General features: G+C 40.0%; 1 protein-coding gene across 1 annotated transcript; it reads right to left on the minus strand.

The window, feature by feature from the left end:
* Window positions 1–7,301: 7,301 nt before the first annotated feature.
* On the minus strand, window positions 7,302–11,171 carry LOC129580752 (uncharacterized). The gene is made up of 11 exons (XM_055471411.1): window positions 11,165–11,171; window positions 10,236–10,391; window positions 9,798–10,170; window positions 9,467–9,737; window positions 9,207–9,407; window positions 8,840–9,104; window positions 8,343–8,476; window positions 8,178–8,252; window positions 8,050–8,124; window positions 7,893–7,986; window positions 7,302–7,836 (listed from the first exon to the last, which is right to left on the minus strand). Exons 1-11 carry the CDS (start codon window positions 11,169–11,171, stop codon window positions 7,550–7,552), a joined length of 1,938 nt encoding a protein of 645 aa, XP_055327386.1. The 3' UTR covers window positions 7,302–7,549.
* Between the last annotated feature and the right edge of the window lie 4,843 nt (window positions 11,172–16,014).

The following is a 16,014-nucleotide window of genomic DNA, read 5'->3' on the forward strand; positions in this document are numbered from 1 at the left end:
GTCCAGTGGACAAAGTCTGTTAGGGAACGAGTGCGGAAGGTATCACTACTGTCCAGCGCAGAAACCCAGTTAGGTGAACTAGTGACCGAGCTATCACTACTGTCCGTCGAACAGAACCGTTAGGTAAGCAAGTAATCGAGTTACCACTAGTGACCGGACATACACTGCCGGACAGACACCACTTTCCAGTAAACAGAGCTAGAGAAGTGACGAGTCACCGAGCTAGTGATCCAGTGCACTATAACTGTTTCGAGTTTCATACTTTATAGACTGATATTTCGGGTTTCTTTTCGGGTAGGGAATTTTTATATCGTAAAAATTATCTATAAGTACAGCCAGAGGGAATGCTTTCAAGGTTGAGAAAATCATTAAATGATTATCAATTTTTTCATATAAAATTCGTGTTTGCCCTATTGCATGTACCGATCATGTTTCGTTTCGTTTCATGTTATTCTAATAAATATTCATTCAAATTCAAATAAAATGGCCCTGGACCACAAGAAACGCGGAGGCAAAGCCGATGCTGTTTCTTGTACTAGAATATTGCACTGCAAAATTTTAAACTTATACCGCTTTATGAGTACTTTGTGCAAAAAATGATATCGCCTGTAGAATGCTGTCTCTATACTAAAAAAAACTTATTGTCGTTTATCGTAAAACGTACTTGTAGAAAACGCATTAAGTTTCAAGATTTAAGTGAGGACGAATTTCTAATTGTTTTATCGTAACAGTTCAAGTTTATTGATCGGTTAAGTTAACAAACCAAAAAAGGATACAATCAAAATTTGATAATAAAAAAATACAGCAATACAGAGTTAACACCACAATAAGAACGTTAATCGGCATGGCAATATTATCAAACGCATAAAACATTAACCAGAAAACATATAAAGACATGATTATACGTTTTCACCGTACATACATTCCATTTTGCATATGCAACTACGGCGTTCCAGTCAGATCGTTGACCATTTCTTCCATCGAAAACCCGGTGCCATGACGCATTTCTTGCTGTCCAAAATGTGACGCCAAGAGTTCGTGACGGCGCAGACGATGGTTACCTTCGTCTAACGGCAAAAAACAGGGACGTTTTGCGGCCATTCGTGGTTCTCGCGGGGCAGATTCGCCAGTTTCCAACATTGGTTTGCTAACTGCACCGGCGTTAACTTGGATGCCGGACGCGGGATTTTCGTTCAACGGTGTCAATTGGGTAGAATATCCATGATTCACTTGGTGTGAGCGCTTAGTCAGCGTTCCGGCCGATGTTGCCGCCTCAGAGACATTTTCTTGCGCGACAGCTTCTTGGGAGGAACCTGGATTTCCCTCCTGGTTATTCGGCATAACGTTTGTAATAGCAGGTGGTACAAACGGCGGTGCATTCACCGCTTCGCTCATGTTGAAACTATAAGCCGTGACACCGATGACGAGGAACGGTACCAATCGCCATCGGTTCTTAATCCTCACGTTGTTGGTCATCTCCGGTATGTTCGTCGCAAATTCATAAAATTTAAATTGCTACAAAAAGCACAGTCATTAACAAAAATTCGATTTTTGTGTTACATTAATTTTTAAATACATAAATTGTAGAAACAACTTTTACCCCGATGAAAAAATCGTCCTTCGCAAGTGTTTTGAATGTCGGTGAACATTGACGATCCAGAAAATAGCTTCAGCTCTAAGTACTCGTAGCGACGTTTCAGCTTAGGAGGCTGAGGCGATAGATTGGATACCACGTAATGCCCCCCGCCACATTTGACCTTGTAATCATCCGTCATCTATTAAAATATCAACCGTGTAAAACCAAAAACTTTCAGCCAATATTGAAAACAAATCTAACTACAAAAGCATACATTAATAGGATTGCCGGCCCTAACTAAGGCTGAAAGTAAAGCAGTCTTGGGTTTATGATATTTTAATACAATGCACATAAAAAGTATAGTGTAAACGCTTACCCATCGTATGTAGTCGACTATTTCTTTCTCGCTGTAGAGTGCAAAATGGCGGTTGATGTCCATTAGGAAACACTGGACGTGGATACTCTGCCCGAGAAGCAAAATATTTTCCATTGTCCTAACCAAGTGGCGGTGAATCAGGAAGCGTGAAGTGTTCACAGATTGAACGTTTCCAAAAAAATGCGCACGTTCGAGTAGCAGCTGAATTAAATAACAGGATCGCGGTACGTTCGACAAAACCAAGAGGAAAGCAATATATGTGCTTCATTTTCCATTTCTAACTTGCACGTTAAATGGCTGATATAGAAAGACTTTAAGAACTAGATGCATGACCTTCTGAGTGCCGATCAACAGTCCCTGTGAATTTTTGCAGTCAAATGCACTATTTCGCAAATGACGGGGTCAAAATGTCGTACGTGCCGTCACATTGCAATTGCTTAAAAACGACTGTTTTTATCGTCTAAAGCACATTATCTGTTTGATAGCTGAACCGTGTGCTGACTTAGTCTAAAGCGTTCTCTTCTCACTAACGTTGAATAAGGACATTTAACTTCAACTTCAACTTCGAAGTAACTGCGATCATGCAAAACCAGGCTTTTGATTTACAGTTTAGTTAAAGAAGGTATTTCATTTTTGGTACTGCAGACCTTATTATTCTTTTCGGTAACAACGAGTTAATATTTAGAAAATTCAATGAAACTGTTATAAGTTGATCATACATAGTAAACAGAGGTTACAATTTTACAGAGTTACAGAGGTTACAAAGGAAACAGTGGTAATTTGCAATCTAGGATAGATGACAATACCGGCTTTCACGACGATGATGAATGGCACCCGGCTATTTTACGACATCGCACCTTGCAGTAAATGACTTGGTCAGGACGTTTTGAGTTCTAAAGCGCGATAGTCATAATACCATTTTTTAAACTATACCATGCATCTGGCTCTGTCAGATGAATAAATTAAATTACTTGCTGCCTGCAAGGCAAAATACGGCTTATCACAATTTTAACTTCTGCTGTGGTTAGCCTTTGGGACTCGCGCTCCAAACGGAAGCACTTTTTATCAATAAGGTGAATGTGGGCTGCTTCCGAAGGTTAGGTGTTAATAACAAGGACATTGGCTTGTTTGCTGCATGTGATCTTTTGCTAAACTAGACAATCTAGCTTCTAAATTTGTTGCACTGACCTTATCTTCGGTTGGGACCGCTCTCGTTTCTTTCCGTACAAGCAAGCACAATTAATTTGCAATTTTAAGTTTTAGTACTGAAAACTTTAGATCCTCTTTTAGAAACCAAATTATTTGTAAAAATTGATATGTGGAGCGCTCATTTTTGTGTTTAAATAGCGCAAATTCCTTGAAAGGGGTGAACTGTTTTCTTTCTTCCATTGCGAACATCACAGGAAAACATATTGCAGAAATTCGTAACTCTTCGATTATTTTTAACGTGACTTTTGGTAAGTATTTCTTAGTACTGCATGCACTAATATGCATTAGCTGATAAAATTTTGCTATGTACGGTACTACAAAATTTACAGTAAACTCAACACCCGTTTGTAAACTCCATGCACTCAGCCGAGCCCCGTGTGTATTCAAAAGGTCACCCGTGCACACAGCCGTAATGTAAAATTAAAGTGACAATGTTCAGGATATAAGCGGTCTGGCGGAGAAAAAGACACATAATCGAACTGCTTTACAAGCTTGCGCTTTGAAAACTACTGCGCATCAGTTGCGTAATTATTAGCGTTTGACATGTTTTTCAAAGTATCTCGATGCCTAACGTGATTTTGTTTAAAGCTCCTACGGTTTACAGTTATTGAAACGCCGTTGTTTATGACATTTTGTATCCCGTAAAAGGATGCATGTTATGTTTTAACTTAGAAAGTTTGCAAAACGCACTATAGAGGGGTGATCAAAACTGCTTGCGTACAAAAGGCAAAGTAATTTGTCTCGCTCAGAAAAACAATTGCGCTAAAATATAATCGTTCCGGCCGAATTTTATTAATCAAAATCAATCAGTGGGAAAGCAATATATGGCCGAAAACCAGCCATATAAACCATAATATTAGCCGATTTTAAAAGGTGTTACATTTATTCAGGGTAAATCCCGTGAATGTTCAGCACACAAAATTTCAGAAATACACTGGCGACATTGGCAAATTAAAAAAGTATGAACGAACATACGCCGGATACAATAACGTAAATAAACGATAGGGCGGGCGGTTGCCAACAGCATGTTGCTTAGATGGAATCCTGTTCAAAACGTTCCACGAACTGGGTGTTGCCTGAAATTAATTCGCATGTTAAACCGCACGCAAGTTCTTAAAAACGTTTTGCAAATTAGATAATAGTCCAGAGCAGCTGTTACACTGCATCTTGATCAGCTAGTAAAATGCTTCAAAATGAATGGTAATAAAATAAGTCATTGTTTAACACTAACAAAAGCAAAAAAAAATGCATTTCCTTTGGCTCTCACCTTTTTTACGACGACTAAGGATTGCCGCGACGCCCATGCAGACAACTGCTCCCGTCACGCTTTCAATGCTAAGGTACACTATATAAATCGTAGTGGAGCGGTTATCTTCTGGCAAAAAAGTTGGTGCGATAAAGGTCGTGGTCCCTTTTGTCGAGTTCTCTGGCACGCTTTTCTGGGGGATAACCGTGGACTGTGTTGCTGGCACACTGTTGTCTGTAGTAGAGACTTCCGCAGGGATTGAGTAAAAAGTATCCTTCACGACTCCTTGGGATCCAGATCCGCTTTCGTATGCACTGTTGGCAATCGCTCCTGAGACCGCACCAATTACTGCACTGCCGATAGCAACTCCAGCTCCAGCCTTCAAAGCTTGTCCGAGCATAGGGACGTTGGTCGCAAAATCTTTTAAACCGACATACTATCGGCTTTCTCTGCCGTCCTGCCAGGTTCTTGCCCACGTTGTTCAGTAAAGGACTTCCGGGCCCGGCTGGCTGGGGTACAGGGCGAAAGGGGTTCCGTAACTGAGGAAATTTTGGCATTCTCCAACCCATCGGCATTCCAAAACCACATGCACTGGAGATAATCCAAGAACTTAACACAGCAGCCATTACGAAGTATTTCAAATCCATTTTTTTCAACACGAAACGTACGACCACCGTGCAACAAAGGTCAAACAGAAAAAGGTCAACTGATTCGCTCTTGTCAAAAAATATCATGAAGGAACAAATAACCTAACGTTACTGTTTATGCTTACATTGTAACCAATCATTAAAAGGCCTCCCGTTAAAAGAGTTCTTAAAATGCAATAAGAAGTACCGATATCAAAAAAACAAGCCAATCCGCGCAAATTCGAGTTTGCGTCATGGTAAATTGATAGTGACTCATAAACTGGTACTACGTATTTTTATACTAGACTCCGGTTTCCGGACCAATAAACGCACCGGAAGTATTACTTGTTTATGGACCAACCATGAAACGGTATTATTTCAATATACGATTGTTACGTTATTATTCATTCTAGCATTACTTCAATTCACTAGTACCAGCTAAACCTAAAAGCCCCATTTATTACATCCATTCCTTTTCGCACCGTGTTTGTAAGAGGCATCCTTTTAGAAATAATATGGTGTATGTTATTAGACAACGTAATATTTTTTGCATACTCCAACATTAATATCTGACTAGTAGACCCCGCGCAGTTTGCGTGGAATAAATAGGCGTGATTGAATACAAAAATAAAATCAAAACTACGAATAGTAAATAGTTTATCATTACTTTTCGTCAGCAGAGCGTAAAACAACATATTTAGACCACCTTCGACTTGGAAACATAAAATTTTTACTCCCTGAAACGTGCCGTCTGATTTTGTTGAGAAAAATGTTGTATTATATCTTTTGGTGCGTTGCAGTCTGCAAAGGCAATTTTAAATTTAATGGAAAGGAAAGCATGCCGTTTATATGTGTGCCTGTGTTATAAAAAAACCCCTTGGACAAAAAATCTCTAAATCATTTTAAAACATAGCTTATTCCGACTTGTCTGTACTGAAAATACTGTACATGCCCTTTTCCCACCGAAAAATTTCCACAGGGCTCAGTGTCTCGTTTATATTGCTACTTCGCAAGCTCCGCTAGCGCCGCAGCTTGGCGTCGCCTGCGCCTTCTATTTAACTGACAAACCCTATTTCAGTTTTCTAAAAATCTCGTTGTATTTGGAAAACGACACATTTGCCCATGATTCGCACCACAACTTAGCCACACTTGATATTTTGGTCTACTGCTACCGAGAAACGGCTCCTCGATGATTGTAAACAGTCTGCCGTATCAATCACGAAGTTGTAGGACCCTGCATGCTATTTAAAAATTAAATAAAACCCTAACACAACATGTCGGTGCTTTCTGTTTTCTGAAAAAATTGGTCTGTGTCCACTGTGAACGCAAGCTAAATGCTCAGACTAAAACGTTTTTTAATTCGGCATCAGCCGGAGAATATGATCATGCCAGCGCATGGTCAATTCAGTGGGCATAAAAAAATCAGAAGTCATCAGCATGGAATCCGGTGATGGTACGGTTTGCCGCCGCTGCAAGTTGAAATCGAAATCGTGCCGCTGAACCTTTACGACAGCGATTTCTCTGATGTCGTAGTGGTAAAACGGATGCTGCAAGTAAGACAGTGAGCGGCATCTTTTCGTATATGCGCAAAAAGGGACTTGAGGAGAGTTAAATGGTCTTGCAGGTCCAGGCGACCTTACCCATTGCAATCCCGAAGCGCAGGAAGTAAGGTGCATACAGAACTAACAAAAGATATAACAGCAGGAACGGAATGTACGGCTCTCAAATGCTGTACGGCTCTCACCAGTTCGTACTGTTGCACAAAATGGCTGTCCTTTTATGGGTTAAAAAATCTCATGTACTTACATCGGCACCAGAAAAAATTATTGTACTACATATTATCAGAATCTATCGTATATCATATCAATCACAAAAATGCTTATAATAAAAAGGGTGCGAAAAGGGGAGTCCAGAATATAGGGGGGTTTTAGGGGTTGTCTGTAAGAGTACCCTTAAGTTATACGTGGAAAGAAACAGAATTTTGTCCACAAAATGTCTTGGACTTTCAAGTCGGGTTGCTAATTTGAATTTCAGGCGCTGTTGTTTGATATTTCACCTTCAACATTTTTTCACAAAAAAAATTTGCGATCTTTTTGTGTGTTATTGCATGAAGCAAATTGCACTCTTACTTGAGGTATTTAGATTGTTGAATTGTTTTGTTCTGTACGACAATTTCACATTCGCATTCGGTAATTGTGGACATCATTTATTTTAAATTGATTTACACCACATTATTACCCGACATGGTTTCAATCCCAGAACAAAAAAAGAAAACCAGTAATATGTAAGTTAATAATATATCAATGAATATCAGTGAATAAAAACATGTCAATCAGTATGAACGAACATGAGTCGAATGAAATGCAGGAAGAAAAAATCCACAGCAGACAAATTTTACGCAGATAAAATAAAAGTTAATTGCGTTTGCCAAAAGATGCCAAAACATTTTGAATTGGGCAAGTGCAAATATGACCGTAGTCAACAAACATGTTGCTACTCGCAGGTGACACGTAATTTTAAAGAATTTTCCGGCAAGAATTGCACAGCCGAGTCTGACATTTTGTACGCTCAGGCCAAAAAACCGGATGGGTCACCTGACACTTCATATGGTAAGATTGTTGACACTGCTTGCATTTGTAAACCGGTAAAGGTTTTCCGGCTTCCTCAAATCCCTTGCACTCCGGACAACATGGTGACTTTTTCGGTTTGTGTCGCTTCGGGGCCATACCGTCTGAACTAACTGCCACGTCCAATAATCCGTCAACTTCTTTCGATCCCGCTGGAATCCGTGAAAGAACCGGCTCTAGCCGCACAAAATAATTGGAATTTGATAGGGTAAGAACACCTCAGATTACACACCTGAAGATACCCTAAATGTAGCATTCATTTCGCTGGTTTCCCCGCTCTGACTGAATAACGATCGGGAGCCCACGCTTAAACCAGGTGGAGGAGCCTGCAAACAATATTCAAACATTTTTAAATTTTAGTCTCACCGAATTGTACAAAACGTTTTTACCATTTCGTCGTTGCGGTCCGGACTTTTCTCGTCGTCGAGTGTTTCCATACCCTCTTGGATTGCTGGTTCCTGTGGCTGCGTTTTTATTAAAATCGTGATTCCGGGCTATTTTTGCTTATAATACTTACTTCAGAAGGCGTTGAACCAGAATCACTAGCAATTGCTGATACATCTGGTAATATTACTTGTCTGGATTGAATATCCTGAAAAGCAATGGTTTTATTCGTACGGTTTCTTCACGTTCGGCTCAAGAATTTATGAGCCATCTCGTGTTTTTTATTGTCGACAATTACCGTTTGCGTTCCTTCATAAAGATTTTCGAGTTGGGTTGACGTGTGAGACGGAATAAACGTTGCCGGCAGTCGGGTTGCCTGAGCGGATTTAAACGGAGATTGGACAGCCTTTTTTCCCAGTCGTGCCATGCTCGCTGTAAATAAGTCACGTATTTCACAAGGTGACCAAGGTCGCCAGCAATAAACGCATTCTATTGCTATTTATTGACAACCGCTCTTTATTGCTATCATTTTTGAGTCTACATTAATACCTAGAACGTTATTAACAACAAAGCAGCTGCTGAAAGAACTATGTAATCATAAACCCGTTCAAAGTTAGCGCTAAACCCTTATGCTAGCATCTTACCTACACTTACGTTAGAACAAAACACTGTTTATTTTGTTTATTTAAAAAAATCTATCTCTTCCTAGAAATTTAATTATTTCTAGCATAATTAGGATTTGCTTTGGAAGGATTATATTCCGTAAGTAATTAGCGTTTGCCCCGTTAATTTTACCCATCACTGCTCCCGGAAGTGAACTAGTTCTTGCCGATAAAAATTCTAGCTCTTCGTCCGTAAAATGTGATTTCAGGACACAAATGGCGCGTTGAACTTTGCCAGATATTCCCACGGGATGAGAGTTAACGGTGCCTGGTAATTTTTTCAAATCCGAAAAATCAAATGCACAGCTATCCGCGTGAACATTCATCAGTGGAGTAAAGTCTTGCTCCCTAAAGGCCACATACGGCAGACTGCTGGTAACCGCGAAGCATTTCTTTAACTAAAAAAGCAAACAATTGTGTCTAAAACGAGTCTAGTCAAAGATAGTAATAAACACATTTAAAGGATATTAGTTGAGTTTATGCCGTTTTGTAATCCATACCTCATCAGGAGCTGCTCCCCGAATTTTGTGTATTACTTCACAAATCCTAGCTTGCAAGGCCCTATCCAAAATAGCCAGCGATGGCCCAATTGTGGTTTCGGCAGTGTATTCATAGTAATACTGCGCAACAGGAAGTAGTTGTTGCATTACGAAACCTTCAATTTTAGTTGCCCACACATCCCATCCGCATTTTTTCACAAACTAAAGAAACAACATTAACAGCAACAAAATCTGTATTTTTGGTCATCAGTTAGTCCTACCATTTCTGTTGCTGCCACTAACATAGCATAACCGTCGACAATACGATTATGGCTGTCCGTCAGGATCGGCATTGCCGCTTTAATTGGATATCGAAGCTCATGCATGCGCTGCATGAGCTCTTCGATATCGTGGTTGGTCAGGTTTAAGATGGCCTCAAAGAACTGCGAAGCTGTTTCTCTCCCGTGTGCAATTTGGCGGAATTCTTCGCGCGTGGCACTTTTGAATTCCACAAGCATCGGTATCACTACTGCTCGGCTCAGTGATGCGAAGCTTAAAAAAGTATTGTACATTATGAAGCGCATATATCTAGATGCTCATGGTGGAACTCACTTTTTGCGAAGCATGGAAATGGTTTTTTCATTACAGGTGAACCAAATTGTTGTCCCAGGAGTCTGATTCGAGTTATGTTTTAGCACTGGTCGCGCTTCGTAGCACTCCATGAGTGCGGTTGCGACGAGGCTTTCGTCTTCAGCGTCATGAACGATTATTGGGAAGTGGTCTTCGGTGTAACGCTCCCGGAGCCTTGTCAACGTCATATCTTTGTAAATGCAGATTTGCTGAGCGTTTGCTCCGCAAAATGATGTCGAAACGTTGGCGTTTAAGCTTTTCCCTGTGTTTCGGGGCCCACACAAAAGGAGTGCTGGAACGTGACCAACGGTTTTCACAAGAAGCCGGTAATGCAAACTGATGATGGAGGTGTGGCCTACAACATCCGATTCGAATTTCAGTTAATCTCGAAACACCACTTCTTCAGTATCAAAGACCTACCGCAGGTTAACAAGAAGTTCAAAAACACATCGGGCATGCCATCTCTTTCCAGCTTTTCTCGAACCACTTCAAGAAGATGGCACGGTTCTGTTCCGGAATAGATTTGCAACGGGATGACATTAGTCAGCTTCGAATAATGCGACACCCAAACGTATTCTGATTGATCCGCGGAAATCCGTTCCACTTTTCCAGCATTTCGTTTGTAATGCAGATTAGGCCCAAAAATATAGGTTTCCCGTCATCTTGAAGGTTACGGTGTTCTGCCGGAGGCTTATCTGGAGTCAGCTTCCGTTGGGAGCAACGCCTTAAGTAGTAATCGTAGGCAAAATTAAAGTATACCAAGAATAACTTGGTGTGCTGATTAGTTACTTCAGCTGTATACTGTCACGAAAACTGATCCACTGGATCCTAGAGTTATGACCATTTTAAACCACAACCTTTCTGCTAATTTAAGTTCATGATTCCGTAACTCCGATCGTGTAAATAATTCAATATTAAATATATGTTTTTCCTGAACCAGCAAGCAATAAAACCGCATTTAATATTTCGGATTTCGATAAAAAATGAACACTAAACCTTATACCATTTAATTATGCTGACCAAGCTTATTCTCTTACTTGTCGTATTGGGTTCGCTTCCAAACAATATATGAATTAAGCTTGTCCCCATTCAGCGATGGCGCGAGTAACGGCGGCATGCCGGGAGTGCTTTGGATGTCTGACAAAAAACGCTGAACACTTTTGAAGCCGGACGTTGTCAAGTAGCAAGACCTAAACAAATTTTCATAACTCTGAATGCCTTCAAAAAGACGAAATATTTGCACAACTCAGATTTACCGTTCACAAAACTAGAAAGATCAAGCTAACGTAGCCAACCTCTGTCGTAAAATTTTTATTTGAACATGATTGCCTTTGTTTATCGCAACTTACCTCCCATTTTGAAGGTTGCAGGTTTTATTTCACACAACCAACCACTTTCTAGAGATTCCCTTTGCACACACCTTGAGTAATTCTCAAAGTAAACCCAAGAACAAAGGAAGTCTTTGAGTCATGCTTATCCTTCTCGCCGTAATATGTGCAATGATCTTTTCATACCAGTCAGTTGTTCCTTTAAAAAAACTTAGCGCCATTTTTTAAACAAATTGAAAGGTTAAGCAGTTAACGGCATCTTCAACTGAAACTCGAGCACAGTTAACCGCTCGCCTTTTCTAGATATGTAAAATGATGTATGCATCAAAAGCTTATAAGTCATGCGATGACCGAAGATATCATATTGCCGGTTGGTTTAATAATGCATATGGAATGCTATCTTGCGTTCACAATTTTCCTGATTCGCTGTTCAGTACAAAATAAAGACGTACGTTGTGAGCTGCAGGCTTGCCTTAGTAACGCAGAAGCTACGTTTTTTCGGCTACTAGAGCGCTATGTTTGAACATTTTGCAGTATATTCTGCAACATGCTTTTGCCCAGTAATGAGATTTGTTGAACGATGAAAATCCTTCTATAAAATCCGTTGAGCGGCAGTTTTAACTGCTTTCAGAAAGCGTTGTTTGTAACACTCCTGTGTAACTTTTTTCTCAATACTCCTAATTAATTATGGCTTCTTTGCATTCACTAATACCTGCACTCAGAGATGTTCCGAAGGAGATGCCTGTTGAAGCAATCGCTTTTGTATGTAGTTCGGTTAATCATACTCAATATTATTTTGCATTGTTATTCTTTTCTTTAGATGCTGGCGAAAACTTTTAACGTAGATGAAAAATCTGCGTTGGCAGCTTTGAACGAAAAAAACTGCGATGTTACTACCATATTCTGCAACAAAGATTCTGCGCAGTTTGTGCTTTGCCCGCCCTTGTACCAATGCCTAAGCAGATGCGATCCTTTGAGTTTTAAAATAACTCAGGGAACAAAGGTCAGTGCTTCTCAGGTACCTACGTACCTACGGTTTCTACGACAAACTTATTGAACACAAGTTTAATCAAATATGTTTTGGTACCTCAACATATACAAAACTGGTATATCAGACTGAATACCTGTAATGATATTATGTTGGTTTCTGATTCCATTAGGTTATATTGTACTCGATTGACGAACACCCGTCCGCATGCACCCATTTCATATTTTACTGTACAAAATGCGGCAACAGATACTCTTATAACACTTATTACGTGAAATCTTATGGAAATCGGTTTCTTTATCCGGAAGCTCGGCTTTTCCTACAAGTTACGGGAAAAGTGTTCTGGAACAGGAAACTTGTCGATCTCTTGATTAACTCCGTGTAAGATCTCCTCGCTCTGTTATAATTATCAGGCTGTCAGGCTGCAAATTTTGGTTTTCTAGTCTGCATGGCCACGTAACTTTCGAATCCTTTGCCGAAATCTGCCGCACAACTTTTCGATTCCCGTTCGGTATGAAATTGAACTGAAACATCTGAACTGGAAAACCGTCTTTACTTAAACGGTGTTATTTCAGCGTTCAAGAAAAAAATTGTGTCCAAGGCGTTTTTTGTGAATGAAACTGAACTTGACTTGCGCGAGCGGTGTTTGACTTTTGCTTTTCCTGACACTAAACTGGACATACTGGAGGTCAAACAGTTTCTTGATGGTATCCGACAAAAAGAGTTGTATCCACACAGCTGTTCGGCTACTGGAAAACGTCGTGGATGCCCGTTCCTGGTTGTGTTCGATGGCATTTGGAAGATTGCGCACCGACACTGCGCGATGGTAATGAAGGTAATTTTTTTTTCAAAAAAAAGGAATGAGGAAATAAACTGACACGTTTAGCTCCTAAAGATGTCATTTGTAGAACTCCATCAATATTGCCCATGTCAGGTTGCCTTCCGTTTGTCCAAATGAACCTAAATGGGGGCAACTGTATTGCGACGATCATGCTGATCTAGCAAAAAGCCATAACTTGCCAATAACTCGGAACGGCAAACTTTTGGAAATGGCTGGAGATAGCATTGTGCAGCTTGCTCTGGCTTGTAATCCTGATAATAATCCACCTTTCGGAGAAATTTTCAATGAAACTGATTCACAGACGGCAATTGTGCAGAAAGAAGTGTTGAGTAATGAATTTTATAACGACTCTCCATTGCTAACCGGCCCTCACAAAGGTTGCGGTAATGCCAAGGTCGCGCTGCCATGGTGCCGAAAAAATCACGGCGAACGAAAACTGGCGTACACTACAGTCGTGGGTACTTAGTGTTCGTGCACGCTTGCGGTGCTGTTTCCAGTTTTTCGCCACTATACAAGTAAGTACAATTTTTCAAAACTTCATAGTTTGCCGACGGAGACTGCTAAGACAGTTCATAACTAACGTACATAAAGTAAACGCGATGGCATATTATTTTTCTAGGTCTGAATCTTTGAGCCAGGTGTTTGTTGCGGCCACAGAGTGGCTTTCAAAGTATGTCCTGAAACTTGAATCTGGTGACCGGGAAAAGCTGTTCCTATGCTATGATAACATGTAAGTATCGCACATCACCATTATTTTTACAATAAACCCATTTGCAATAACAATAAAGCCATTTGCAGGTGCAACTTTGCCAGGCTCAAGGCCATGTCTGAACCTTTACCGGAACCGTTTCCTTGCGATTTGTGGAAAACGTCAACAAAATCATCGATAAGCTGCATATTCAAAATCACTGTCGGGAACAGTGTCGGTCAACTTTCAATCCAGATCAGTTCCTTACTCATCATCCAACGTGCGATAAATTCAATACCATGGCGGCAGAACAGACGTTTGCTTGGTTAGGGAAATATAAGAAGCAAATGAATTCAATGTCCAAAGAAAATCAAGCTTTCTTCCTACATCGCCTCATTAAGCGCAAAAACGAGTACAACGAATCTTGCTTGAAAAATAATGTGACACCATTGTTTGCTGGTAGGCGTACTGAGCTTGCCCGTCTTGGCCTTGCCTAACTTGTTCAACCGCATTTCATTGCACGTAATTTAAATGGGGCGTTTGATCCTCCAAAGACCGCCACCGAATTTAAACTGCAATGAAAATCTTATAAAAATCATTATTTCGAAAACTTTATCGCTATTTTGTTCTCTTATGTTTTTTTAATTTTTTATGTTTTCTTATGTTTTTCATGCTTTCATATGTTTTTTTGGTTTTCTTTGTCGATAATTACTTTTCCTCAATGTTACGCCGTTGTCGTGTTTTGCTGGGGTGTTGTGAATAAACTTGGCATGTGGAAACCATCGGAATTAGGATAAGACTTACAATAAAAATATCAGCAATTCGCCAGAAGGAAACCTAATATATAAATTATATAGAACCTTATCTTTTTTGCTAACTCAACCTACATAGAGTTGACATGCTTGAGGATGCAGAACTGTCATCCTGAACTTACGTTGATTTCCGTTATGTGCACATTGCGGAACATGGATTTTCAGGGACTTAACAGAGAGTTAACAGCAATTTTACATTACATTTACGTTGAGTTACGTTATGTGCACAGTTTCGGACATGGATTTTCAGGGACTTAACGGTGGATTAACAGCCTTTTACGTTGCATTTACTTTGACTTACGTTATGTGCACAGTGCCGAACATGGATTTTCAGGGACTTAACAGAGAGTTAACAGCAATTTTACATTACATTTACGTTGATTTACGTTATGTGCACAGTTTCGGACATGGATTTTCAGGGACTTAACGGTGGATTAACAGCCTTTTACGTTGCATTTACTTTGACTTACGTTATGTGCACAGTGCCGAACATGGATTTTCAGGGACTTAACAGAGAGTTAACAGCAATTTTACATTGCATTTACTTTGACTTACGTTAGGTGCACAGTGCCGAACATGGATTTTCAGGGACTTAACAGCCTTTTACATTACATTTACGTTGATTTACGTTATGTGCACATTGCCAAACATGGATTTTCAGGGACTTAACGGTGGATTAACAGTCTTTATATTACATTTACGTTGATTTACTTTATGTGCACAGTGCCGAACATGGATTTTCAGGGACTTAACAGAGAGTTAACAGCCTTTACATTGCATTTACTTTGACTTACGTTATGTGCACAGTGCCGAACATGGATTTTCAGGACTTAACGGTGAATTAACAGCCTTTACATTACATTTACGTTGATTTACGTTACGTGCACAGTGCCGAACATGGATTTCCAGGGACTTAACGGTGGATAAACAGCCTTTTATATTACATTTACGTTGATTTACTTTATGTGCACATTGCCAAACATGGATTTTCAGGGACTTAACAGAGAGTTAACAGCAACTTTACATTACATTTACGTTGATTTACGTTATGTGCACAGTTCCGGACATGGATTTTCAGGGACTTAACGGTGGATTAACAGCATTTTACGTTGCATTTACTTTGATTTACGTTATGTGCACAGTGCCGAACATGGATTTTCAGGACTTAACAGAGTTAACAGCAATTTTACGTTACATTTACTTTGACTTACGTTATGTGCACAGTTTCGGACATGGATTTTCAGGACTTAACGGTGGATTAACAGCCTTTACGTTACATTTACTTTGACTTACGTTATGTGCACAGTGCCGAACATGGATTTTCAGGACTTAACAGAGAGTTAACAGCAATTTTACATTACATTTACGTTGATTTACGTTATGTGCACAGTTCCGGACATGGATTTTCAGGGACTTAACGGTGGATTAACAGCCTTTACGTTGCATTTACTTTGACTTACGTTATGTGCACAGTTCCGGACATGGATTTTCAGGACTAACGGTGAATTAACAGCCTTTACATTACATTTACGTTGATTTACG

This window comes from Paramacrobiotus metropolitanus, unplaced genomic scaffold (genome assembly GCF_019649055.1).
Source record: "Paramacrobiotus metropolitanus isolate TYO unplaced genomic scaffold, Prichtersi_v1.0 Parri_scaffold0000004, whole genome shotgun sequence".
Taxonomy (NCBI): domain Eukaryota; kingdom Metazoa; phylum Tardigrada; class Eutardigrada; order Parachela; family Macrobiotidae; genus Paramacrobiotus; species Paramacrobiotus metropolitanus.